The sequence below is a fragment of the Salvelinus fontinalis genome, chromosome 23 (assembly GCF_029448725.1).
Source record: "Salvelinus fontinalis isolate EN_2023a chromosome 23, ASM2944872v1, whole genome shotgun sequence".
NCBI classification, from domain to species: Eukaryota; Metazoa; Chordata; class Actinopteri; order Salmoniformes; family Salmonidae; genus Salvelinus; species Salvelinus fontinalis.
Genome location: NC_074687.1, coordinates 33,185,038 through 33,212,812, shown reverse-complemented (window position 1 = coordinate 33,212,812; position 27,775 = coordinate 33,185,038). Strand labels below are relative to the sequence as shown.

Sequence of the window (27,775 nt, the reverse complement as noted above, 5' to 3'; positions counted from 1 at the left end):
TAAACAACACAATGTAACTCCAAGTCAATCACACTTCTGTGAAATCAAACTGTCCACTTAGGAAGCAACACTGATTGACAATAAATTTCACATGCTGTTGTGCAAATGGAATAGACAAAAGGTTGAAATTATAGGCAATTAGCAAGACACCCCCAATAAAGGAATGGCACATCAATGCGCCTCCATGCTCTGGACACTACGCTGACAGACACAGCAAACCTTCATGCCACAGCTCGCATTGATGTGCCATCCTGGATGAGCTGCACTACCTGAGCCACTTGTGTGGGTTGTAGACTCCGTCTCGTGCTACCACTAGAGTGAGAGCACCGCCAGCATTCAAAAGTGACCAAAACATCAGCCAGGAAGCATAGGAACTGAGAAGTGGTCTGTGGTCACCACCTGCAGAATCACTCCTTTATTGGGGGTGTCTTGCTAATTGCCTATAATTTCCACCTTTTGTCTATTCCATTTGCACAACAGCATGTGGAATTTATTGTCAATCAGTGTTGCTTCCTAAGTGGACAGTTTGATTTCACAGAAGTGTGTTTGACTTGGAGTTACATTGTGTTGTTTAAGTGTTCCCTTTATTTTTTTGAGCAGTGTATATATAAATAATAGTAGTAGCGAGAATGATTTATTTCAGCTTTTATATATATATGGGATTGGAAATGATGCAGACAATTACATTCATAGAAGCCACCATCTATATGCAGCATTGAAAGTTTATATACCCCCCCAAAAGAAAAGCATTGGGAATATGTCATGGAGGGAAGGGGTAGGCCTAATTTATAGAACACAATCAGCCTGACATCCTCTTCTCACCATTTGTCATGTTATCATGCATCAGGGTTATACAGTGCCTTCGGAAAGTATTCAGACCCCTTGACTTTACCACATTTTGTTACAACCTTATTCTGATATGGATTAAATAAAAACAATTCCTCAGCAATCTACACACAATTCCCCATACTGACAAACTAAAAAAAGTTTTTTTCGAAATGTTGCACATTATAAAAAAAAAATATATATATATATATATATATATATAAGCATTCTGACCCTTTTGATATGAGACTCGAATTTGAGGTCAGGTGCATCCTGTTTTCATTGTTTGAACTTGAAATGTTTCTACAACTTGATTGGAGTCCACCTGTGGTAAATTTAATTGACTGGACATGATTTGTAAAGGCACACACCTGTCTATATAAGGTCCAATAGTTGACCGTGCATGTCAGAGCAAAAACCAAGAGGTCTAAGGAATTGTCCGTAGAGCCCCGAGACAGGATTGTGTCAAGGCTCAAATCTGGGGAAGTGTACCAGCAAGGAAGGGCCCCAAGAAAAGTGACCTCCATCATTCTTAAATGGAAGAAGTTTGGATCCACCAAGACTCTTCCTAGAGCTGGCCGCCAGGCCAAACTGAGCAATCGGGAGAGAAGGGCCTTGGTCATGGAACCCGATGGTCATTCTGACAGAGCTTCAGTGTTCCTCTGTGGAGATGGGAGAACCTTTCAGAAGGACAATCAATCAGGTCTTTATGGTAGAGTGGCCAGACAGAAGCCACTCCTCAGTAAAAGGCACATGACAGCCTACTTGTAGTATGCCAAAAGGCACCTAAAGGACTCTGACCATAAGAAACAAGATTCTCTGGTCTGATGACACCAAGATTGAAGTCTTTTGCCTGAATTCCAAGCATCACGTCTGGAGGAAACTATCTTACATTACTCATCTCATAAGCGTATACTGTATCTTATACCATCTATTGCATCTTGCCATTGCCGCTCGGTCATCGCTCATCCTTATATTTATATGTACATATTCTTATTCCATCCCTTTGGATTTTTGTGTAGTTGTTGTGGAATTGTTTGATATTACTGCACTGTCGGAACTAGAAGCACAAGCATTTTGCTACACTCGCATTAACATCTGCTAACCAAATTTGTGACCAATAAATTTGATTTGATTTTTTTTTTTTTTTTACCTGGCACCATCCCTACGGTGAAGCATGGTGGTGGCAGCATCATGCTGTGGGGATGTTTTTCAGCGGCAGGGACTGGCAGACTAGTCAAGATTGAGGCAAGATGAACGGAGCAAAGTACAGAGAGATCCTTGATGAAACCCTGCTCCAGAGTGCTCGGGACCTCAGACTGGGGCGAAGGTTCATCTTCCAGCAGGACAACGACCCTAAACACACAGCCAGGACAACGCAGGAGTAGCTTCGGGACAAGTCTCTGAATGTCCTTGAGTATCCCAGCCTGAGCACCAACTTGACCTGATCGAACATCTCTGGAGATACCTGAAAATAGCTCTGCAGAGACCCTCCCCATCCAACCTGACAGTTTAAGAGGATCTGCAGAAGAATTGGAGGAACTCCCCAAATACAGGTGTGCTAAGCTTGTAGCGTCATACCCAAGAAGACTCAAGGCTGTAATCACTGCCAAAGGTGCATAAACAAAGTACTGAGTAAGGGGTCTGAATACTTAGGTAAATGTGTTTTTTTTTTTTTTTTTTTTTATTAGCTAAAGTGTCTAGCAACCTGTTTTTGCTTTGTCATTATGGGGTATTGAGGTGGGGGGGAACAATTTAATAAATTTTAGAATGCTGTAACCTAACTGTGGAAAAAGTCATGGGGTCTGAATACTTTCCAAAGGCACTGTATCATGTGACAATTACATAGTAGTTAGCAATGTTGTCATGACTGTGATTGATAATGCTCACTTCACGTTGATTGTCATGGCGACGAGTGATTAATCAAAGGCATAGCGCTCTGCGACATTGCATGCCAAAAACATGGGTCCTCTATAGCAGCCTTGACATGGCAGCCATGTCTTATAGTGAAAGAAAAGTGTGATGTGATATGCTTCATGGTTATATCAACATAAGCTCTTAAGGCTGAAAGGTCAAAGGGTTACGCTGTTAAAAAAATATTTCCATTGATTGTTTTAGTGAATGCTCTCTTTCGTCTCCCACCTCTCCCCTCTCTTTACCAGTCACAACAATGGAGTGAACCCCAACAAAGACACTAAGGTATGTTGCGTTTCTTGAACCCGACTGAGACTAGTGGCAAAGAGCTGGTTTCCCAAACACATTAAGCCTGGTCTTGGACTAGGTAGTACTTTCTATGGAGAATTTTCAATTGAAAATGCTTTTTATTCTAGAACAATGCATAATCTGTGTTTGGGAATTGGCCTTTGGACTCCCACCCATGATCCATTGTCCTAACCCCTGTCCCTTTGTTTCTCCCCCAGCCCCTCCACATCAGAAGCCCCTGGTCTCTTCCTGTGGTCAGCCCTGCTCCCTCAGTCTCCACCAGCGGCCCCATGGATATCGAAACCCTCCCCAGGAGTCCTGGCGGTGGCCAATCAGAGAAGAGGTGAGCCACTCGCTGTTCTAATGCCATAAGAGCGTTAAGCTGCCTAATCTGTCCATCCTGCTGTCACTTGATAGTGCGTGGTTGACAAGGAGGTTGCATCCCAAATCACACCCTATTCCTATATAGTGCACTACTTTTCATCGGGGCCCTTTTTTTTGTCTCATACACTGGAAAGGTGCAATGAAATGTTGTTTTACTGGGTCAGCCATAGTAGTATGGTGCCCCTGGAGCAAATTAGGGTTAAGTGCCTTGCTCAAGGGCACATCAATAGGTTTTTCACCTGATCGGTTCAGGTATTCGAACCAGCGACCTTTCGGTTACTGGCCCAATGCTCTGACCTCTAGGCTATCTGCATGCCCAAAAGTAGAGGGAATAGGGTGCCATTTGGGATGCACATAAAGGCTATGCCTAGTGCCTGCTCTGCCTAGTGCCTGCTCTGCTCTGGGACAGCTAGTGACCACACAGATACCTGGGCCGTGTTCATTATGAAACAATTGGAGGAAATTGGACTGCAACAGGAGTGGGACTACCTGGACTTGTTCAATAAGAAACACACATTTTTGTTTTCACTTTAAAAATGTTTTGGAAAGTTTTCCATTGCATGCCCTAATGAACATGACCCTGGCTGCATTTTGCACATCCTGGAGCTCTCCGGAAGTAGGGTGGTTTTGTGTGTGTGTGTGTGTGTGTGTGTGTGTGTGTGTGTGTGTGTGTGTGTATATATATATATGGGGTACAGTGAGTGACTAGAATGTGGATGGTGTGCATTTAGGCAGTTTGCTCTGACACTGAGCAGATGGCTAGTGGTGGTAGTCCTGCTACTGCTGCATTGCTGGTGGCCGTGGCCCCCGCTGGCTTGGCAACAACAAACTCTCTCTTCTAAGAAATACCTCATCCCTTTCCTCAACCCCCCTCTCTCTTCTCCTCGTCTAAACTTTATCCCCAGAGGATTACTGTGCAATGGAAGGGGGTCTGCTTTAACTTCCTGAAATATCTGTATTTCCTGTATTTGGTTGACTTTGAAGCTGTAATCTTTTACGTAAAATCAACATTTTAAAGCTCTACTTTTTGTTCTAGTATGATGATGATGTACTGAAACCAAACAGGCCTTTTCTTAGGGCAAGGTATGTACCCTCCAAGTTATCTGTAGATTTGCTTCATCCAATCAATTTCTCTGGGCCTTCTGGGTCCTATGATTCAGGACTGGTGACTGTCTCTCCTGCGGTAAACAAATAATCTTCCATCCATGGTAATGGTTGCTCTCTCTGCATTGTGATCCTTTCTTCAATACCAACCCAATCAGTGTGGACATCAGCTATGCCAATACTCTGGTGGCCTTTTTCCATGACCACCACTTGTTGTGGTCTACTAATGCTACTGTACACTTCTCCTCCTCCCTCTTTGTAAGTGAAATTACATTTTGCTCCCCGTTATTGTCTCAGTACCTGGCTGAGATGCACTACATGACCAAAAATATGTGGATACCTGCTCAACCATGTAATTCCAAAATCATAGGCATTAAAGTGGAGTTGTGTTTAGTGAGTCCGCCACATCAGAGGCAGTAGGGATGAACAGGGATGTTCGGTTGATTGTGTTTGAATTTGACTATTTCCCTGTCCTGCTAAGCATTCAAAGTGTTATTAGTACTTTTGGATGGCAAGGAAAATGTATGGAGTAAAAATACTTTTCTTAAGGAATGCAGTCAAAAATATAATAAGTACAGATACCCAAAAAATACTTAAGTTATTCCTTTAAAGTATTTTTACTTAAGTACTTTGCACCACTGCTCTTCTGGGAAGGCTTTCCATTAGATGTTGGAACAGTGTTGCGGGGACTTGCATCCATTCAGCCACGAGGTATTAGTGAGGTCCGGCACTGATGTTGGGAGGTTAGGTGTGGCTCACTGTTGGCGTTCCAGATACATCCATCAGGCTGCCAGATGGTGAAGCGTGATTCATCACTCCAGAGAACGCGTTTCCACTGCTCCAGAGACCAATGGCGGCGAGCTTTACACTATTCCAGCCTACACTTGGAAGTGTGCATGGTGATCTTAGGCTTGTGTACGGCTGCTCGGCCTCCCTAGTCATATGAGGAAGGTTAATGATAAACAGACTTCATTGCTTTGTTGATGCAGTACTTTAGACTAGTTGTTGCCGGTGTATTGTCCTCTGCCATAGAAACAAGTCTAAGATTGGAATATAGCAACGACTGGGGAAAGATAAAAATGTCAGCCCCGGCCTATAATATCTTAATTCAATCTTTGTGCATATTTCATGACTCCGACCAAACAAGCGTGAAGCGCTCATTGTCAACAGGCGATTAGAATTTAAGAAAGTTTACTGAAGGCCAGGAGATCTCTTCAGAATCACTTCCAAGGCACTGAGGCGATCAGGTCAGGTGGTAGAAACTGAAATCCTCCTGTGATCTAGGCTAATTCTAGCAGGCCTAACGTCAGTTCTGTGTACATGCATGTAGCCTACAGTGCCTTATGAAAGTATTCAGACCCCTTGACTTTTTCCACATTTTATGTTACAGCCTTATTTTAAAAACTGAGTGCATTTTTCCCCCGTCATCAATCTACACACAATACCCCATAATCACATTTACATAAGTGTTCAGACCCTTTACTCAGTACTTTGTTGAAGCACCTTTGGCAGCAATTACAGCATTGAGTCTTCTTGGGTATGACGCTACAAGCTTGTCACACCTCTATTTGAGGAGTTTCTCCCATTACTCTCTGCAGATCCTCTCAAGCTCTGTCAGGTTGGATTGGGAGTGTTACTGCACAGCTATTTCAGGTCTCTCCACAGATGTTCGATCAGGTTCTAGTTTGGGCTCTGGCTGGGCCACTCAAGGACATTCAGAGACTTGTCCCGAAAGCCACTACAATCATTGTCTTGGCTTTGTGCTTAAGGTTGTTATCCTGTTGGAATGTGAACCTTCACCCTAGTCTGAGGTCCTGAGCACTCTGGAGCAGGTTTTCATTAAGGATCTCTCTGTACTTTGCTCCGTTCATCTTTGCCTCGATCCTGACTACCGTAGTCTCCCAGTCCCTGCCGCTGAAAAACATCCCCACAGCATGATGCTGCCACCACCATGCGTGTGGTGACACTTGGCATTCAGGCCAAAGAGCTCAATCTTGGTGTCATCAGACCAGAGAATCTTGTTTCTCATGGTCTGAGAGTCTTTAGGTGCCTTTTGGCAAACTCCAAGCGGGCTGTTATGTGCCTTTTTTTACTGAGGAGTGGCTTCTGTCTGGCAACTCTACCATAAATGCCTGATTGATTGTCCTTCTGAAAGGTTCTCCCATCTCCACAGAGGAACTCTGAAGCTCTGTCAGTGACCATCGGGTTCTTGGTCACCTCCCTGACCAAGGCCCTTCTCTCCCGATTGCTCAGTTTGGCCGGACAGCCAGCTCTAGGAAGAGTCTAGGTGGTTCCAAACTTCTTCCATTTAAGAATGATGGAGGCCACTGTGTTCTTGGGGACCTTCAATGCTGCAGAAATGTTTTGGTACCCTTCCCCAGATCTGTGCCACGACACAAGCTGAGCTCTACAGACAATTCCTTCTACCTCATGGCTTTGTTTTTGCTCTGTCATGCATTGTCAACTGTGGGACTTAATATAGACAGGTGTGCCTTTCCATGTCCAATCAATTGAATTTACCACAGGTGGACTCCAATATGAAGGATGATCAATGGAAACAGGATGCACCTGAGCTAAATTTCCAGTCTCATTGCAAAGGGTCTGAATACTTATGTAAGTAAGGTATGTTTTTTTTTATTTGTAATAATTTGCAAACATTTCTAAGCTTGTTTTCACTTTGTCATTGATGGGGTATTTGTAAATTGAAAGGAAATTATAAATTAATCCATTTTAGAATAAGGCTGTAAAATGAAGGGGAGGACATGGCTTAAAGAAGGATTTTTTTTAAAGCATTGAGACATGGATGGTGTGTGCCTTTCAGAGGGTGACCTGGGCAAGACAAAATATTTAAATCTATTTGAACGAGTTATGGTAGGAAGTGCCAGGCGCACCGGTTGTCAAGAACTGCAACGCGGCTTTCAGGCTCAACATATTCCCAGTTTCCCGTGCAAGTCAGTTAAGCTATTTTCTGGTCTCTTCACAGATGACGTGCCTAGTTAAATAAATAAAACATGACACAACTGTGGGAGTCAGCATAGACCAGTGTCCCGTGGAACGCTTTCCACACCTTGTAGAGTCCATGCTCTGACGAATTGAGGCTGTTCTGAGGGCAAAATGGGGGTGCTACTCAATATTAGGAAGGTGTTCTTAATGTTTTCTAAACTCAGTGTATCTATATGTAGCCTATTATACCTCTGACTGAAGCAAGGTTTTCAAGGGGATTGTACAGTAAGGAGATTCAGAAATGCTTTTAATGGCGACTAAGTAGTAGAATTGAAGGATTTTAGATCAGTCAGTGAAATGATTTACTGGTAATGCTATACCTTTAATGTAATGTGTCCTAACAGCAGCTGTGGCCATAGCACAGTGGAAGGGGGGGGATTCAAATGAATGAGGCAGCGATTTGACTGGAGCTCTGACGTAACACCGCAGCTGATCATGTGAATCGACCAGGACCGGAGCGCAGTCTTTAGGGACTAGTATCATGACTAATGTGTTTAATGATAAGGGTTTCAGAGGTCAGAATTTGTTTCAGGGGGTTTTGGTTCTTCCTGTAATTTTGATAATCTCTTGTACTGATTCATATTGAGAATTTGTTTGTTCACTTACTGGCAATTAAGTAGACCTGCTAGACACATTCCTTAGGTTCTTTGCTGACTGCTTAGCGCTCCTGGCTTTACTCTGGAAGATATTCAAGATAATGTTGTTGAGGATTCACAACTAAGTAATTAGATGTAGGAAAGGGCCTGTGTTCAGTTTTCAAGCCCTAAGAAATGGAGTCTTACAGAAGCATAGGAGTTGCAATGAATTAGATTAAATCCCCCTCACCCCAACCGGTGGTTGATTCTGCGTACTACCCTCAATTGACCCTTTTCTCTCACCCTCAATTCACCTGCACCGCCCACTCACGCATCTGCCGGCTCTTCCACTAACCTAACCAATGCATGAAAACGCTTCCGCATGCAACACAGCAAGCACATTTGTAGCTCGCTAGCTACAGTAGCTCCATGTTTGCTTAAGCCTGGTTTTAGTTTATTTAATGTCAAACTGTCCAACGTGTCTGTTTTGATGTGTTTTGTCATCTGACTCCCCATCTGTTTTCCTGTTACCACCTCTTTGACCTCAGTTTCCCGCTCAATTATACACACCTCATCATCCACCTTCTATAAAAGTACTGGGAACACATGTTACGAATTCAAACCCCTAACATAAGCATGGTTAATATAGCACCACTGGCATGCATTTATGTAGCTTCTCTAGAGGTTAGCCTAATGTCTGCCTATTAAGAATGTAGTATTTCCCCATTTTTGAGTTGACTGAAGTGCTTGTTAAGTGGCATGAGAAACGCTGTCCACTCACATTGAGTTTGTAAAACTGTCCACATTGGTAGAGATGTTTTCTGTCATTTGATATGCAGTGCTTCCATTCCACTGACCTAGTTATGTAGGTAACACACACTCTAAAGAATGAGATGAATCATATCTCCTAGAGATCGTAATGGAGTGATATGTCACAATATCATGGTTGTGAAGGATGTAGGGTCTTTGAAATTAACCTCTGAATTGATGGAGTCTTTTCAACAGCAATGGTGTCATTGTTTCCAATCTCAAACTCATTCTCAGTGCTGTCGTAATACTATCATGTATAGGAAGGCTAGCTTCAGGACATCCAGTTGACCTCTGTCTTGTACTTCATCACATAGTTTGCAGAAAGAATAGTCACACACAGCGGATAGTCACTGAACACCTAATACAGCAAGGCAGGTTAAGTCCTATTCTGTACGTTCTGCTATATTTCTCCTCTCCCTCTCTATTCCACACTCCTCTTTTTGACTTTTACATTCCTCCCATCTTGTGTTAACCGTGCTATACCTCCTCACCCTCTTTTCCTTCAACTTTCTGTCCAGGCCGCTCCCCCCTCTCACCACCCAATGCTGACCCTCTCCTTCTCCTCCTGGAGGTGGGTGGGCGGACACCACTGGACCTTATCACAACCTTTCCCCTGTCTCACCCACCTGTCTCACTAGGACCCTAGCCTAATCTTCAACAAGAAGCAGACCAGACCGATCTCTCTGGCGCTGCGCTCAGGTGCCGCCACACTACCTGGATTTGTTCACTCCCCCGTATACCACCTCCTCACTCAACCACTGAAACTGAAATGCATCACACCCCTCCCCAGTGAAACTGTCCAGGGCTGGCAAGAAAGATTGACAATAACCAGCCTGTTGACAAGAGGAGAGAGCATGAACCCACTGGACCACTGTTCTGTTCCATTATAGACAGACATCCGTCTCTCTGAAGAATGACTTTATTATCCAGGGATATTAAATGTGCCTTTTTGGCCTTCACTGCCCCAAGCAGTTGGTTTTATCTGTTATATTTCATATGGCTGTCTTTGTCTAGTCTTAATCATCCAAATATTTGATTCAACCCACATTTTATGAGTGATTTTTATCTATATTGGTACGTTTTTTGGATCTGCACACGTTTCTAATGTTGTTTAAATCTTGCTTTTTCTGTGTTGAATTAATGCACAAATTATGAATACAGATAGATGGAATAAAAACTTCTAACGGTGTATTGTTAGTTCCTAGCTGGTTAATTTTAATGTTCTCTAGTATTTCTATATGTTGACACTACTGGTACTTTCACTCTGGTACTACTGGACACTACTGGTACTTTCACTACTTTCAGCTCTACCAATGAAGATTTATTTTAAATTAGCTTCCTGTTTACATTGTCATGTGACCAAATATTGTTTCTGTATTGTACTTTATTGAGACCTTTGATAATGAATAGCATTTTTTTTAAGAGCTTGACTCCACTTGTGAGTAGGCAGTTTATGGTTTCAGTGTACACATGTTTATGCTTTTTTCTTTTTTTTTTTAGAGGCAGTGAGTGCTGTTTAGCTGAAATATGGTCACGCTGATCCCTGTGGGCTAATTATTAGCAGCAGGCAGCATGTTCTTTACCATGAGGGAGGGAAGGTGGCTCCTCTAAGAAAACTGAAACCAGTTGTATCAAAGCCTCTTCCAGCCTGTAATCTCACTGCAGTCACTTATGGAATGTGACTCACTAGCTAGTACACCTCCCCCACTCTATACTCCCTCTACCCCTCCAACACTCCTCTCATGCCCGTCTCCCTTTCCCTCCCAAACTGAGAGATTTGTATGAATGAGGCCCATGTCATCTAACATGATGCCTGGTGTGTCAGATCTACAGGTCTTAAGGCAGTATGTGTGGTAATATTCTTCTCAGCATTCATCGGGTCTTTGTCCTCCGGCTGCAGCCGAGTGTAAGCGACAGTATACCCTGCCGGAGTTTAGCAACAAAAGTTTCATGTCACAATTCCAGGCCCTCTTTGATGGAGGAAACATGCTATTTTGTAATTCCCATACAGTGTATTCTTACTTGCGCTAATTTGAGGGCTGATCAAGCAACTGAGTTACAATCGTAGTTATGGATATGGGGGCATTTCTTTCATCCATGTTTACTTGAGTAGGATCCAGGGTGCTGAGCCCCATGCACTGTCAGTATGACAAACTCTTCAGTCTTTGTCTTCCAGAGTGTTCAGGTAAGTCATTCTCATGTTAAGGCCCTGAGTTTTTCCTGCTCAGTCACATGGCCAGGAAAAACCTCTGTCCCCTACATGTTGGTGTATCAATGTGTGTCTGTCTATCCTCATGTCCTGTCCTCCTCTCCCCCCTGCAGCATGTCACTGCCCCTCGTAGCTGATCTGCTGGAGACGTGTGTCGATGATGTCATCCGGACACCTGTTCCCATGGCGACAGCAGGCCTGCCTGCGGAGGCGGGGCCAAGCATGGCAGCCTCCGCCTCCAGCCTCACGGCAGACGACACAGTCTCTCTTGCTGGTGAGCTTACACACACACACCGACAACAGTCATGCAAATACTAGGCTTACTATAGGTAACCGTAGTAGTAAAAACCTCCATTAAAAAGTACTCCCCCTTGCAAATGAAGTTGTTCGGTAAGGTTGTATAATGTTAAAAAGAAGAGAACTGCCTTACAAATATCCTGCCTACCAAGGCATCTTTTGTAATGGGAGGATAAGTACACCAAAAAATGCTGTTTAAAAATGTCAGTGTTATTGAAAGTTACGAACGGGACTATGAAATGTTTTCGATAGTTAGATTTTCTCTGTGTGCTCCACAAGGATTGGTGTTGGTATGTGTGCTGTGAGTAATGACTGTTTGTGTTTCTCCCACAGAGGCGGCAGCGCGGCTGAAGCAGCTGGAACTGGACAGTGCCCCACTCCCTGTCCCTTCCAGAGCTAACGTCAATCTCAACATGAACAACCAGGTCAGTGCACTGAGCTGGGTGTGGAAGAGGAAAAGAGCAAATGGAAAGGCGGATATATTCTGCATGCCCTCTGTGCTCAAAGACAGAGACATGCATACTGGGTACATACACTCTTGGACTCATGCACACACATCAACGGGAACACACACCACACTCTAAAGGGGACAAAGCCTGCTTAATGTCACTCTCGCGAGCAGCGCTGCATTGTAACGTATGGGAACGGGAGCCGAGAGCTACATGGACAGTCTCTGGTGGGAGTGGGACAGTTTGTCAAAACAAAAGCATATGTGTGATATTTGATTTCGTAGGTAAGGGCAGGGGGTTTGCCACTAGTTTGAGTTTCTCTGGGACCCTAATGGGTTCCATATGCTGATGCAAACAGTAGGTCACTATGACAGGCTAATGTATAGACACAATGGCAGACAGGGAGCACCCCAGCAGGGTGTGAGTGGGGCTGGGTATGGGCTGGGGTGGCGAGCCATTGTATGGCAAGGGGGGCACAGTGTATCTGACTGCTCATAACAAAGCTATTGGTGATTTTAAAGATGTTTACTAAAGCGTGACACTTCCTCGTGTGTGTATATTAGGAAGGTATGGCTAGTTTTAGGTACTCATTTTCGACTCAGGGTCGCAAATAACTATTTTCTGAAATAGTTGCCGCACCAATGTGGAAGGTCAGACAAGATGTGAAGCTCAACTTCCCGCCTCCTCTCAGACCTCTTGTCTGTAAGGTTACTATGTTTATTTATCCAGAGGGAGGTGGAAGGCAAAGGATACCTTTTATTTATTGAACCTTTTATTTAACTAGGCAAGTCAGTTAAGAACAAATTCTTATTTACAATGACGGCCTAGGAACAGTGGGTTAACTGCCTTGTCAGCTCGGGGATTTGATCTAGCAACCTTTCGGTTACCGGCCCAACGCTCTAACCACTAGGCTACCTGCCGACATAACTACAACCTTTCCATTGTCCTTCCGTGTGTTTGTCTGCGTGTTTTGTGTGCATGTGATCCCCCCCCCCCCAACCACAGGAGGACGTGGTGAAGCTCACAGAGAAGTGTCTGAACAGTGTGGGCAGCAGCCCTGGGCTCGCTCCACTGCGCCCCCCAGAGGACCTGAAGAGCAACATCCTTAAAGCTCAGGCAGAGGCTGCCCTCAAGGTACTTTACTGGACTCTAGCACTCCGTCTGTGGACACTCAGAAATGATCTTGGGTCAGCATCGAAATTGCATAGGGATGCTTTGGATTCTTAGATGTAAATGAAGATGTGTTGTATAAGTACTGTAAACCCTTGGATTTTGGATACTGCTGCAATTTTATATTGATTCTTCTAGCCCTCTCCTCGATGTACTGATGTTCTGTATGTTATAGGGATCACTGGAGGAGCACGTTGTGATCGGGGACAAGAACACCAACCTACAGGAAGCATCAGCCAGGTGAGTGAGGTCACAGAAAGACAGTATGGTTGTGTTCCTTGTCTCTACCCTTCACACAGAAATGTGCAGTGTTTCACTCCACCTCATGCATTAAGAGCATTGGACGACCAGACTTTATTGTACATTATTTGATGAGAAAGGAAACCCCCATCTTGGAATGATGGGTGGCAGGTAGCCTAGCAGTTAAGAACTTTGGGCCAATATGAAAGGTCACTGGTTTTAATTCCAGAGCCGGCTAGGGGGAGAATCTGTGCCCTTGAGCAAAGCACTTTACCCTCGTCACTCTGGATAAGAGAGTCTGCTAAATGGCTAAAATGTAAATGGGATATCCCTGAGCTACCCCAACACTCCACAGCCAGTCTCAGCCAATCAGAACCTCCCTGCTGCTCAAGTCCATTAGTGGCTAGAATATTAATGAGGACTCTTAGCATAATTCTGTTATGACAATAATCCCTGAATCAACAGCTCATTCCCAGGGGATGACCACTTATCTGTGGGGCGGGACTCTTGTGGTTGATAGACAGTAGTGGTTCTTCCAGCAGCTATTCTAAAGTGATTTTGTATAGAGCTGAAGATTACAGGCTGACCACACTGCTCGCATAGCGAGCGCTGCAAAATAAATTTAGAAATCTGTTATTCAATTATTGCACCCACACTGCTCGCGAGCGTCTGCGTTGCCAAGGGCTACAATAGAACTCCTTTCTATTTCTAACGCAGATCGCGCTGCAACGCCTGCCTCTTCAATCTCCTCATTAGTTTATAGAAGTAGGTACCCACGTGCCATCTCCTCATTGGTTATACCCACGTGGGTGATTGAAAGACGAACTGTGTTGCCAGTCGGTGTAGTAATACTATGAAAATTTAGATGCCAATCCCCATATAAGTTCAAAGATGAAAAGGCCTGGAAGGAGGAGAGATGACTAGAAACGATTCGGTTGACCGTTTTATGTGTGGATTAATTGTCGGAGTAGAGGACCTTGTGCATTTCAGGTAAAATAATAACTCAATGTTTATATCCAAGGACAAATTAGCTAGCAACAGCAAGCTAGCTAAATAGAACAAATTAGCTAGCAAGTGCAAGCTAACGAGCTAAATTGCCATAAATGTTTAATGCTTTTCGACCTGTTCCCAAATTTAATGTAATTGGTTCAGAGTTTGTTTTGTTATTTTAACCTGCGTGTCGTGATCACGTTTGGTGTAGGGGGACAAAATACATTTATGCACGATGGCGCACGCGCGATGCCAGTTTGGGTTCCGTGTTAGTCTGAAAGAGCTCAAACCTAACACTTCAAAGCAAACAATGTGCACAACAACAAGAATCGATGCAGCTTGTGTGTACAGTGTGACTCACCAAACTGAAACTGTGACTCGCATTGAAAATCTCAAATAGCCTATACAAACGGAATGTTGAATGTTAGGCTGAGTGTTGGTGTGGTGTAGATCTCTCCAAATGTCCACTGCTCGTCTGTCCCAGGCTGAAGGTGCGTAGTGGGCGTATGGGCAGCAACTCGTCCCTGTCTCTGACTGGACGTCCTGAGAGACATGAGTCATGGGACCTGCTCAAACCCACACTGCTGACCAATGCTGGGGCCAGGTGAGACTGCCATTTGAAAGTTTTCTTTTTTTCTTTTTTTTTTCAATGTGTTCTTGCTTAATTCTTCTTGAAGTGCCTTTGATGGTTCCTATGGGATGCTTATCGCCCTGTGTAAAATGATGTATGCATATGAGATGGAGGGAGGGAGCGGGCCACACCCAGATTAGAGGGGGCCACCTGTCCCGTTCTCCCGGCCATAAGGTACTACAGCCTCAGGACTACAGCTCCATCTGAGAGAATCATTTGAGATATACTGTATATTACCTCTTAGTTTCTAGTAGAGTTAAAGAGTACTCGAGGACTGAAGTGGAGAAACACGTTGGTAAGCTACTAGGCTGTATGTCGCAGAACTCAAGACAAAGCCGTTGTTTTTACACAGCTCTCTGCTACCATCTGGAGGAGCATGGGAGTCATGTGTGCCCATGACTAAATTCTGCCTTGATACATGACTTAGGGGAGTGCATCTTTCCCTTTTCAAGACGATTCCATTTGTATGTAGATACATGGGCTCCGATACATTTTAGTTTGTAACCATCGTGTTTGTGAGTCATCTTTCCAGGGAGGGGTCATAATGGTATCTAGGCCAAACCGTTCGATTATGTGAGAACGATTTTCAGGATGTCTCATGGTCTGACGAACGCTCTAGCTCTGTCACCTTTCACTGCAGATGCGGAAGTGCGTCATCGACCGATGCAGTGGATTGAGAAGCATCCAATGCAAAAAAAAAAATGGATATCTCTAGCTTAAACTGCCAGATTTTAATGGGGATTGTTTAATATGTGTATTAGATTTCCGCGGGGCGTGGACAAATCGACTCTAGGAGTTTAAGTGTTTGAGCTAGTAATGTATCCATATTTATCGTTTACAAATTAGTGATGACATAGCTAGGGTTGCAAAATTATCTGTACATTTTCAAATTTACTGGTATCAGTCATTTTGGTAATTAACAGCAAATATATGGCAGTTATGAGAACTTGGTAAGTTATACTTGAATAACTTTAAAATGTAGTATTCATTTTGTATATATGTCCATGAGTTTCTAGTAGATGGACCATATGGTTCAAGAGACAGTAGCCTACTAGTAATTAATGACGAAAGCATTTAGTCAACAATGGCATTATTTTCTATTACTCTGCAACTCTTCCAACTATTGACTTTTTTCACAACTGCCAACAGTTTGACTCCAAAACATTGACAGCACATACATATAAATGTGTACTATATATATGGATATTTTATGCTGAAACCCTCATATTAAACACCAATGGTATTCACTAAGATGGTTTATTTGTTTTACAGCTTTGTCATTCTGTTATTTCAATAATCTTATTTTATAATTTCATATATTTTACACACAGAGGGCCAGAGATAATTAGACACCTGTGATAATCTGTAGTATCCAAAAAGGCCACTAGATGTCATTTTATGAACTTCTAAATAAACCTTGAAAGTTTCCAGAATTCTGAACTTTTCCAGTTATACCCTCCTTTTGCAACGCTAGACATAGCCAATGGATATATATAGCAACACTTTGGATTTCAAAATTAAATGGTATTGACCGTTCGGAAGTTATTTTACGGAGCTTCTTTTCTCCTTCCGCAATGCAGTGTGCCTCGCAAAACTGAATTGCTGTCCTCGTTATGAAATTATTAACTTGACCCTGTATATCTAATAATGACCATATACACTGACTGTTTAAAGCAAAACTATTGCTGATGGTGAACCTGAACAATCACAAAATCGATTGTAAGCCCCGTTCAGCAGGTATAGCAAGATGAGTGGTCTCCAGCAGCTTGCTTTTATTCTGGTAAAACACAATTTTCAACAGCAGATAGTTGACAATAACCTAGCAAATGACAGGTTGTCACTATTAATGGAGCCTGATATCGCGCAAAACATTTTAGCATTTGAATGTTGGAAGTGCCATGCAGATGTGCAAGATCAGGAACAGGCCACCTAGCTCGTATTGGTCAGCGCGTGAAGCTGTTTGACCAGGCTACTGATATTGCCTGGGGTTGTTCGTCATGGAAAAAGGACTTGCAGATCAATGACTGTCAACACAGTTACATGCTTAGTTTGACATTGAAGGAGAGGATGCATCAGTTGTCACAAAAGATGAGATGTAATTTTCAAAAGGCAGAAAGAAGGTATTATGAGCAAAACACATTGAATCGTGATTCGGTAAGTTTTGAGTCGATTTTCTAACAGACGCCTGCCACATTTTTGATTGGTTTGGGGTTCACGGACCGATGCACGCATATCTTAAAGATTTGAATCGGTGAATCGTTACATCCATGTCTTTGCATATTAAGCACATGTCAGGATTTTATTTCCATTGAAAATGTGCACGTTAGCCTTGCAATTTCAGTACCTCATCAGACTCTAAATGAATGAAAAACTCTTATCCATCTGTCTTGTCTCTCTGTTCTCTTCAGTGTTGAAATGATGGCTGCGGATCTCATGCCGTCAGCAACCATGATGGCTGCTGAAATACTTAACGAAGGACTGCCATCAAAGGTTTCAAATTTAAGCTGTGTTTTACTTTACCAGTTTCTCGCTTGCGTTGCATATAGCAAAATACATCTGAATGCACAGAAATAATTGTATGTGAATGTGTGAGCTGATAACATAGCCGTTGGCTTGTCGCTACGCAGGCCAAACCAGAGGAGCTGGAGATGCCCACCCTGCCGCCGCTGCCGGTCCCGCTGAGTGATAACCTGATAGATTTCTCAGATCCAACCCCAGTAGTAAGTCTCTAGACCCCATCTGCCATAAAATAACCCTCACTGACTCATGTTTTAGCTACTGTAGCTGAATGCGGTTGTCCACAACAGTCAAGACTTAATAATAAACCAGTGTCTTAAAATTTCTATCACAATTGAGTTCATAGGCCTGCAGTATGTTGACAAGTGTGGCGCTTTGAGTGTAACTCTTGAACGTGGATCTCTTGTAGTTACCACCAGCACCAGTGCAATCTAAGTCCATGATATCACCTCGCTGGATCGTCCCTGCTGCAGTGAGTTCTAGTGTCCTCTGGGCTTTAGTGCTCCTGTCTGTCTTTAGTCTTTCCTCAGGGCCTAAGTATGTCTGTCTTTTAGTCTGTCTGTCCATAGTCCATCCCTCATGTAGAGACTGACCCAGTCCACTTTCCTTCTCCTCCCATTCTAATGCAGCTGCCCACTGCCATCTTTACTAACGGCCTCCTTGACCCCTCTGCCAAGACCGCCGCCCCTCTCCAACCTGAAGGGGGAGCTCTTGCCCCAACCCTGCACCCCCATCTGTTCTCTCAAACTCACAATGTGATTGCCACAAGGTAAATCAGTCATTACACGTCATCATTGCTGCCTTGTCCTAGTGCTGTTTTGATCATCTCATCTGGACATTGTGTTCATGGTAGCTAGTCTTAGTTGCTATGCGCTTTTGGCACCATGTCATATGCTATGTTTAGTATGCTGTGTAGAGAGTAGACCAAATAACTCCCCTTGTTATTAATGGAAGCTTGTTGTGTTTAACATCCCCTTTGACTTAATTATGTTCCTGATGAGCTTCCATATCTTGTTCTAATAACATGGTGAAGGCTAGAGCTTGATTTTTGATTTTATACTACATCTCTGCACAAGTTATGAAGTTTGTTTATCCTGTTGAATGAACTGTTCGTTAGGATTAATGTTGTGGACTCTAGAAGGTAGTAGGCTTTCTGGGTTTGTCATTTTACAATTACAAAAAAGCAGCGCTCGCGTCAAGTAAATTGTAGAATTTCACTGTTGGGTCTACTACACCTGTTGTATTCGGCGCATGTGACAAATAAAATGTGACATGATTTCTGCTGCAGGCAGGTCTCCTGAAACAATATGCATAGGATGATGGATATGCACTTTCTCATTTTGGCTTCTCATTACGTTGTGTTCTCTTGCGTCCCATTATACTGGTTAGCAATACAATATTACTGTTCTACTAGAATATTACTATTATACATGACTGTATGTTGTGCACACTGAAAGGTAGGAGTTCTGGGATTTTAATTTTGTACTCCTCTCACCAGCATTGCTGCCCAGGTACCCAAGAAGGACGGCATAAAGCCCAAAGGTCTGTTGACCACTGAGCTCTGAGAGGGAATCAGGGGGGCTAGCTTCTGCCCTGCTCACAACAAGTATGTGCTATTCCTGGCATTCCCAAACTAGTGGGCTACTTCCCACCCTTAACACAATATTCATTATTTACTGCATTTCCAAAACTGGGGAAAGTTCCTGTCCTAGTGACAACCAGCAACTCCTATGGCATTCCCAAACCAGCTGCAATCATGAAATTGGATTATTGGAATTCCTTCTCACTACATTCCAGTTTAGAGAAGTATTTATTATTTTTTATCTTTTCAGTATTTTAGTACGTTGTGTGTCACTGGTCCTCTCATAAGCAGTCCTAATTACCTACACAGTGTACACACAGTTCTTTTAGATATGTTTATAGCAGGAAGGGACTGCAATAAATGCTGAGAGCTAAGGAAGAGGACAAAGCAAAGATGACCATGTCTGACTGGACTCTTTGAGACAATTTTTTTGACACCCTTTGGCATTGGGTACATTCTTGTGTTCAGCACACCATCTCCACACAGCCCATTCAGGTAGATGATCTGTCAACCTGAGGCTGCCTACCTGGATGAAGAACCACTGTATCAAAGAACCTAGCCTCATCACTGTACCTCAAACCACTGAATTAAATTGGAGCACTGGACCTGGACTCTTAATAGGATGACATTTTACTATTTTTATTTGATTTTGTCCTGTTCTTTTTTCCCCTTTGATTTTTTTAAAGTGAGTTGTATTGATCAAGCGCCAGCATTTAGTGTTCAGTTAGGACCTGGCTTTCACTAGAATGTTCTGATCCAGATTATGACTCGATCATCTGAGGATGACAACGGCAATCTGTAGCATGCAGGTATGAATTGAGCCACGCTTAAGTCATATCTAAAACCTTATCTCTTCTATATCCATATAAAAACACTAGCTACGACCTGCCTTATTTAGCTAGCTCAATGTGAAATTCTGATTGTGTAACTTTATACAACAAGGAACTACTAATACCTCTATTATTACTCCTGTGTCTAGGCCTATACTTACTGTACTTTTATTTTTTGTGTTACTGTATGTGATGGTAATTTCTCATCATGTAGTCTTGACACTGTTTCTGGATGTGGTCATCAATGATTCTCAGGCTGACACGGGAAATAGGCCTATCACAAACTGGCACTCCATTGGTTCTTCTCCAGACTAACCCAATCACATCTAGGATCTCTGGCGGTACGAGTGAGTCAGTCAACTCTACTATTGACTCACATAAATGTATTTCAGATATCAGACTTTTTATATGTTGCCTCTGCGGACGGTAGATCAGAAGTAGATATTTTGCGAGACTGTGTGCAGTAGAGGTAAAAGCAGAAGGAAGTATTTTAAATACTGCTAATTTGACTAAGTAAACTGTGAGCTATTAACACCCATCTCAACAGAAAAGTCTTGAACATCACGTTTATTCATTTTTTTGTGAAGTTTCAGAATAATTGATGGTTTCTTGATTATGTTTTCGCTGGAATACTTAAAAGAACGGCTAAGCTTTGTAATACTATCTCTCTCTCTTGGCTGTATCATGAGTTATCTAAACTGATTTGCCTGGCAAGAACATTCTGTGTCATATAAATGATTTATATCTGCATCAGAAATTGTAGAGATAGTGATTGACCAACATGAGTGCTCTGTGTACCTACCTAATAACTTTTCTTTTTGCCTCTATCTGAGATGAGACTTTTCTTAGTTAGAAATTATACTTCACCATGTAAGTGCAATTTTTGCTGTAGCTCTTCTACGTTAATTTATTCCTATTTTTGTAAGAGCACCCTTATTCACACTGTATTTAAGTTGTTTGTAGATGTAAAAATTGCTCTAGGTATTGTCACCACACCAATTTGTATCATGTACATTGATCATCATTACTTTTGAAGGATTTGTAGACTGTTAAGCCAGTAGCAATTTTGTACAATGTAGTAAATTCTTCAAGTAAAAAAAGTATTAAAAAAAAACAAGTGTGAATTCTTCCAATTAATATATATGGGCCTTGTCTCTACTACGACAAATAAATAAATAAAAAATGTGAATCATATGACCATTAGCATCAATTGGAAGTGTTTATTGGTACTGCAGGAGCTGTAGTTCTGTGCTAGCACGTTCTAACACTAGAGGGCAACATTAGGTGATGTTGGACTCTGCCGTTTTATTATCAACCCTGTCTGTTTAGTGCTCTGGTTTAACACCACACTTCATTTGCCCCATGGGATTGGTCTCAATTATTATTTATTTATTTTTAATACTTAATTGTAATTGTGTCATGTGAAGACGAGGCTTAGTTCTTAACGTGTAGGCTAAAATGTATATTGATACCATGCATCTTTTATGTTGTGTTGTCTAATATAGTATCAGGTCAAAAACCACACCAGGCTGATACTGATCACTTCACTTTTTATTTTACGTCATGTTCATTTGAATGCATAAAAGGGAAGACATGGTCACTTTTTTCCCCTGTACAGTACTGAGCATAATAATGAAGTCCATCCAACCATAGTCGCCAACTGCCTTATCCCCAGACCCCAGAATAGCCTGCATTCTGCTTAGGCTCCCGTGGCTCTCTCACTCTGTTGGTATACTGTTAAGATCATTTACGCTCGAGACCCACCAGTTCACTGGTGGCGCAGGCTCTGTTCTGGCTCAGTGCGTCTCGTACGCGCAATGGATTGATGGAGTTGCCAAGTACCTCGTAGTGAACATGAATCTTGCGCCAGGTTTTTGGATTCGTCTTATGGACTTGGTCAAATTTGACTTGTCCAGTCGCGATGTTGGCTTACTGTATTTGAATGATAACGAATCTATTTCGTAAAGACAACTGACGGGATAGACTACTCGGAAAGGGAATTCCCGACAACCCGAAGCATGTGTACCTCTCCAGAGTTATTTTTTTGCGCAAGGTGATAGTGACGGTGAAGACAGTTGAGCTGCCTTTTCTAGTTGGCTAAGAGGAACGAGTCAAATACTTACGGATTACTCCCCTATGGTTATTTGACAGGGTCGCCTCGATCTTAGAGTGGAACGTTAGGGAGGACACTTGTGAGGCTTTATCGTCTGTTTTACACATCTTAACGCTTTTCCAACTTCTGGCATTGGACCACCGTTTTGAAGGAAGACCATGGCATCGGAAACCACTCCAGTGTTGTCGAAACAGGTTTTACTTTGGCTGATTGTAGGTGAGTTTTGGTGAAACGCAAGAGCGTAGCGCAGGGCATCGCTATCCCTAACTCCCTCGAGGCTTTTGTTCCTTTTCTACAGATGGCCGGACATGAAAGAGAATTTATGAACGATGTCCAAAACATCCGATAGAAACTGCAAAAGTGATTATCATAAATTATTGAGATAACCCTTTCCAGATGGGTTAACAATATATGCAACCGATTCATATTATTCAAAAAGAGATCTTATATTCAAGAATAATATAAACATAACGATTAGGCCTACACGTGCTTGTCTGATGCCATATGGTTGGTTTATATATCTTTGTGTGTATAAACTCAGCAAAAAAAGAAACGTCCTCTCACTGTCAACTGCATTTATTTTCAGCGAACTAGCGTGTATATATTTGTATGAACATAATATTCAACAACTGAGACATAAACTGAACAAGTTCCACAGATGTGACTAACAGAAATGGAATAATGTGTCCCTGAACAAAGGGGGGTCAACATCAAAAGTAACAGTCAATATCTGGTGTGGCCACCAGCTGCATTAAGTACCGCAGTGTGCATCCTCCTCATGGATTGCACCAAATTTGCCAGTTCTTGTTGTGAGATGTTACCCCACTCCTCCACCAAGGCACCTGCAAGTTCCTGGACATTTCTGGGGGGAAATGGCCCTAGCCCTCACCCTCCAATCTAACAGGTCCCAGATGTGCTCAATGGGATTGAGATCTGGGCTCTTCGCTGGCCATGGCAGAACATTGACATTCCTGTCTTGCAGGAATACACGCACACAACGAGCAGTATGGCTGGTGGCATTGTAATGCTGGAGGGTCATGTCAGGATGAGCCTGCATGAAGGGTATCACATGAGGGAGGAGGATGTCTTCACTGTAATGCACAGCATTGAGATGGCCTGCAATGACAAGCTCAGTCCGATGATGCACCTCCAAATCGATCCCGCTCCAGAGTACAGGCCTCGGTGTAACACTCATTCCTTTGACGATAAACGCGAATCCGACCATCATCCCTGGTGAGACAAAACCGCGACTCGTCAGAGAAGAGCACTTTTTGCCAGTCCTGTCTGGTCCAGCGACGGTGGGTTTGTGCCCATAGGCGACGTTGTTGCCGGTGATGTCTGATAAGGACCTGCCTTACAACAGGCCTACAAGCCCTCGGTCCAGCCTCTCTCTGCCTATTGCAGACAGTCTGACCACTAATGGAGGGATTGTGCGTTCCTGGTGTAACTCAGGCAGTTGTTGCCATCCTGTACCTGTCCCGCAGGTGTGATGTTCGGATGTTCCGATCCTGTGCAGGTGTTAAACATGGGCTGCCAATGCGAAGACGATCAGCTGTCTCCTTGTAGCGCTGTCTTAGGCGTCTCACAGTACGGACATTGCAATTTCTTGCCCTGGCCACATCTGCAGTCCTCATGCCTCCTTGCAGCATGCCTAAGGCACGTTCACGCAGATGAGCAGGGACCCTGGGGATCTTTCTTTGGTGTTTTTCAGAGTCCGTAGAAAGGCCTCTTTTAGTGTCTTAAGTTTTCATAACTGTCACCTAAATTGCCTACCGTCCTGTTAGTGTCTTAACGACCGTTCCACAAGTGCATGTTCATTAATTGTTTATGGTTCATTGAACAAGCATGGGAAACAGTGTTTAAACCCTTTACAATGAAGATCTGTGAAGTTATTTGGATTTTTTCAAATTATCTTTGAAAGACAGGGTCCTGAAAAAGGGATGGTTTTTTTTGTTGCTGAGTTTATATATGTGGTTGTGTGTGTGTGTGTGTGTCCCACACACATATCTATGTCTATATATGAAAAGTAATTAATGAAGCCTAATTATAAAATATCATATGGGTATTTGCATAACATTTTGTGAAAGGAGGATGATCTTGTCAAAATTATGCAATTTTGACAAGCCATAAGCCTGTCTTTGAGTAGGACAACATTTTGACTTAACAGCAAGTTGAAGGTGCTCAAAACGGACCCATCCACACAGGTCAATTTTATCTAATGTTTTAATAATGCATGGGGCCCTCCTGCTGTCGCGAAATAGTGCACACATCTTAACCAGCCTACTGTGCTGAGGGCTGAAGTCTGATAAGGTGTGCTGCTGTCTGTGCACACCTAAGGGTCCAACTCAAGGTGTCATAACAAATCATACCGACTTTGGGAGTATCAATATCATGGTTTGCGTTTTCAACAACACAATAAATAGACTGTCAATCTCGACAGAAAAATAATGCATCCCTCCCTACCTTGTAGGCATACCCAGTATCGACAGTTTGGCTATCTCCGAATGTCATTAAACTTTGGGGCGTTTGGTAACAGATGTCTCTTTCCATTCATCAAATGCCCACTGCGCAGTTTGGATTGATATATGGATTTTATTTGACAGTTTAAAAAAACTATACATGCATATACAGTACCAGTCCAGTAAGTACCAGTAACAGTTTGGACACCTACTCATTCAAGGGTTTTTCTTTATTTGTACAATTTTCTACATTGTAGAATAATGGTGAAGACAAACTATGAAATAACACATTTCAGTCTCCTCTGAACAGTTGATGTTGAGATGTGTCTGTTACTTGACCTCTGTGAAGCATTTATTTGGGCTGCAATTTCTGAGGCTGGTAACTCTAATGACCTTATCCTCTGCAGCAGAGGTAACTCTGGGTCTTCCTTTCCTGTGGCGGTCCTCATGAGAGCAAGTTTCATGATAGTGCTTGGTGGTTTTTGCGACTGCACTTGAAGAATCTTTCGAAGTTCTCTAAATTTAGCAGATTGACTGACCTTCATGTCTTAAAGTAATGATGGACTGTCATTTCTCTTTTCTTATTTTAGCTGTTCTTGCCATAATATGGACTTGGTCTTTCACCAAATAGGGTAATCTTCTGTATACCACCCCTACCTTGTCACAACACAACTGATTGGCTCAAACGCATTAAGAAGGAAAGAAATTCCACAAATTTGCTTTTAACAAGGCACACCTGTTAATTGAAATGCATTCCGGGTGACTACCTTATGAAGCTGGTTGAGAGAATTCCAAGTGCAAAGCTGTTATCAAGGCAAAGGGTTGTTTGAAGAATCTCAAATATAAAATATATTTTGATTTGTTTAACAGTTTTGGTTACTACATGATTCCAAAGGTGTTATTTCATAGTTTGTTTTTAATATTATTCTACAATGTAGAAAATAATAAACATTAAGAAACTAAACTATTGACTGGTACCGTGTGTGTATGTCTATATATATATATATATATATATATATATATATATATATATATATATATATATATATTCATATTCATACAAAGATTTATTTCCATTCTGGTCCCTATTTTTTTTTTTTTTTTACATGAATACCTATACAATTACATAGATCGAGACACAGTTCAGAGAGAGAGACAAAAAAAGTTTATACTGTTCACACCTTAGCCAGCTTTTGACATTATTTTTAAAGTGGTTATGGTTTGTATGGCTTTGAGTTGCTGTGTTAGCGTGTTCCACTTAACAGCGCAGGTATATAAAAATGTGTAATCAGATAGACTTATATTTCAAACTGAATATTAGGCTCTGGTATTATACTGGTGGACATCTCTAACAAATGAAAAATAGTTGGGTAGGTACCTGGGGGCTGAGTCTGTGATAATTCTGTGGACCAGACCAAGTTGTATTAATACTACTCGTTGTTTCACAGATATCCAGCCTAGCTGCTTAAAATGCTCCACCTCCAAATGAATATGAGGGGGAGTTTAAGTACAATTCTTACAAGCTTGTTTTGGCTGGTCTGTTAAGTGTTCCAAAAGGGTTCTTCAGCTGTCCACATAGGAGAACCCTTTTTGGTTCCAGGTAGAGCCCTCTGTAGAAAGGGTTCTAACTGGAACCAAAAGGGTTCTACATTCAAAAAATGTAGAACTAGGAATAGATATAGCCCTTGGTTCACTCCAGACCTGTCTGCCCTTGACCAGCACAAAAACATCCTGTGGCGTTCTGCATTAGCATCGAATAGCCCCCGTGACATGCAACTTTTCAGGGAAGTTAGGAACCAATATACACAGGCAGTTAGGAAAGCTAAGGCTAGCTTTTTCAAACATAAATTTGCATCCCGTAGTACAAACTCAAAAAAGTTCTGGGACATTGTAAAGTCCACGGAGAATAAGAGCACCTCCTCCCAGCTGCCCACTGCACTGAGGCTTGGAAACACTGTCACTACCGATAAATCCACAATAATTGACAATTTCAATAAGCATTTTTCTACTGCTGGCTACCCCTACCCCGGTCGACAGCCCTGCGCTCCCCACAGCAACTCGCCCAAACCTCCCCCACTTCTCCTTCACCCAAATCCATATAGCTGATGTTTTGAAAGAGCTGCAAAATCTGGACCCCTACAAATCAGCCGGGCTAGACAATCTGGACCCTCTCTTTCTAAAATTATCTGCTGAAATTATTGCAACCCCTATTACTAACCTGTTCAACCTCTCTTTCGTATCGTCTCCGATTACCATAGATTGGAAAGCTGCTGTGGTCATCCCCCACTTCAAAGGGGGAGACACTCTAGACCCAAACTGCTACAGACCTATATCTATTCTACCCTGCCTTTCTAAGCTCTTTGAAAGCCAAGTTAACAAACAGATTAACCATTTAGAATGCCACCGTACCTTCTCCGCTATGCAATCTGGTTTCAGAGTTGGTCATGGGTGCACCTCAGCCACACTCAAGGTCCTAAACGATATCATAACCGCCATTGATAAGAGACATTACTGTGCAGCCGTATTCATCGGCCTGGCTAAGGATTTCGACTCTGTCAATCACAACATTCTTATTGGCGGACTCAACAGCCTTGGTTTCTCAAATGATTGGCTCGCTTGGTTCACCAACTACTTCTCCGATAGAGTTCAGTATGTCAAATCGGAGGGCCTGTTGGCCGGACCTCTGGCAGTCTCTATGGGGGTGCCACAGGGTTCAATTCTCAGGCCCGACTCTCTTCTCTGTATACATCAATGATGTCGTTCTCGCTGCTGGTGATTCTTTGATCCACCTCTACGCAAACGACACCATTCTGTATACCTCCGGCCCTTCGCTGGACACTGTGTTAACTAACCTCCAGATGAGCTTCAATGCCATACAACTCTCCTTCCATGGCCTCCAACTGCTCTTAAATGCAAGTAAAACTAAATGCATGCTCTTCAACCAATCGCTGACCGCTCTTGCCCGCCCGTCCAGCATCACTAATCTGGACGGTTCTGACTTTGAATATGTGGACAACTACAAATACCTAGGTATCTGGTTAGACTGTAAACTCTCCTTCCAGACTCAGATTAAACATCTCCAATCCAAAGTTAAATCTAGAACCGGCTTCCTATTTCGCAACAAAGCATCCTTCACTCATGCTGCCAAACATACCCTCGTAAAACTGGCCATCCTACCGATCCTCGACTTCAGCGATGTCATTTATAAAATAGCCTCCAACACTCTACTCAACAAATTGGATGCAGTCTATCACAGTGCCATCCGTTTTGTCACCAAAACCCCATATTTTACCCAGCACTGCGACCTGTACGCTCTCGTTGGCTTGCCATCGCTTCGTACTTGTCGCCAAACCCACTGGCTCCTGGTCGTCTACAAGTCTCTGCT

General features: G+C 42.8%; 2 protein-coding genes across 2 annotated transcripts in view; both read left to right on the top strand.

The window, feature by feature from the left end:
- Positions 1-21,012, top strand: part of LOC129821166 (band 4.1-like protein 5) — a 41,189-nt gene extending 20,177 nt beyond the window's left edge. The window contains exons 15-26 of the mRNA XM_055878510.1: positions 2,988-3,024; positions 3,246-3,370; positions 11,226-11,386; positions 11,743-11,834; positions 12,864-12,992; positions 13,204-13,268; positions 14,743-14,862; positions 17,298-17,379; positions 17,517-17,609; positions 17,816-17,878; positions 18,036-18,175; positions 18,905-21,012. Coding sequence (XP_055734485.1) covers positions 2,988-3,024; positions 3,246-3,370; positions 11,226-11,386; positions 11,743-11,834; positions 12,864-12,992; positions 13,204-13,268; positions 14,743-14,862; positions 17,298-17,379; positions 17,517-17,609; positions 17,816-17,878; positions 18,036-18,175; positions 18,905-18,971 — 1,174 coding nt within the window. The 3' untranslated portion in view covers positions 18,972-21,012. The remainder of the gene's footprint in view (positions 1-2,987; positions 3,025-3,245; positions 3,371-11,225; positions 11,387-11,742; positions 11,835-12,863; positions 12,993-13,203; positions 13,269-14,742; positions 14,863-17,297; positions 17,380-17,516; positions 17,610-17,815; positions 17,879-18,035; positions 18,176-18,904) is intronic.
- Positions 21,013-21,441: 429 nt separating this feature from the next.
- Positions 21,442-27,775, top strand: part of LOC129821165 (receptor activity-modifying protein 1-like) — a 75,691-nt gene continuing 69,357 nt past the window's right edge. The window contains exon 1 of the mRNA XM_055878509.1: positions 21,442-22,147. Coding sequence (XP_055734484.1) covers positions 22,090-22,147 — 58 coding nt within the window. The 5' untranslated portion in view covers positions 21,442-22,089. The remainder of the gene's footprint in view (positions 22,148-27,775) is intronic.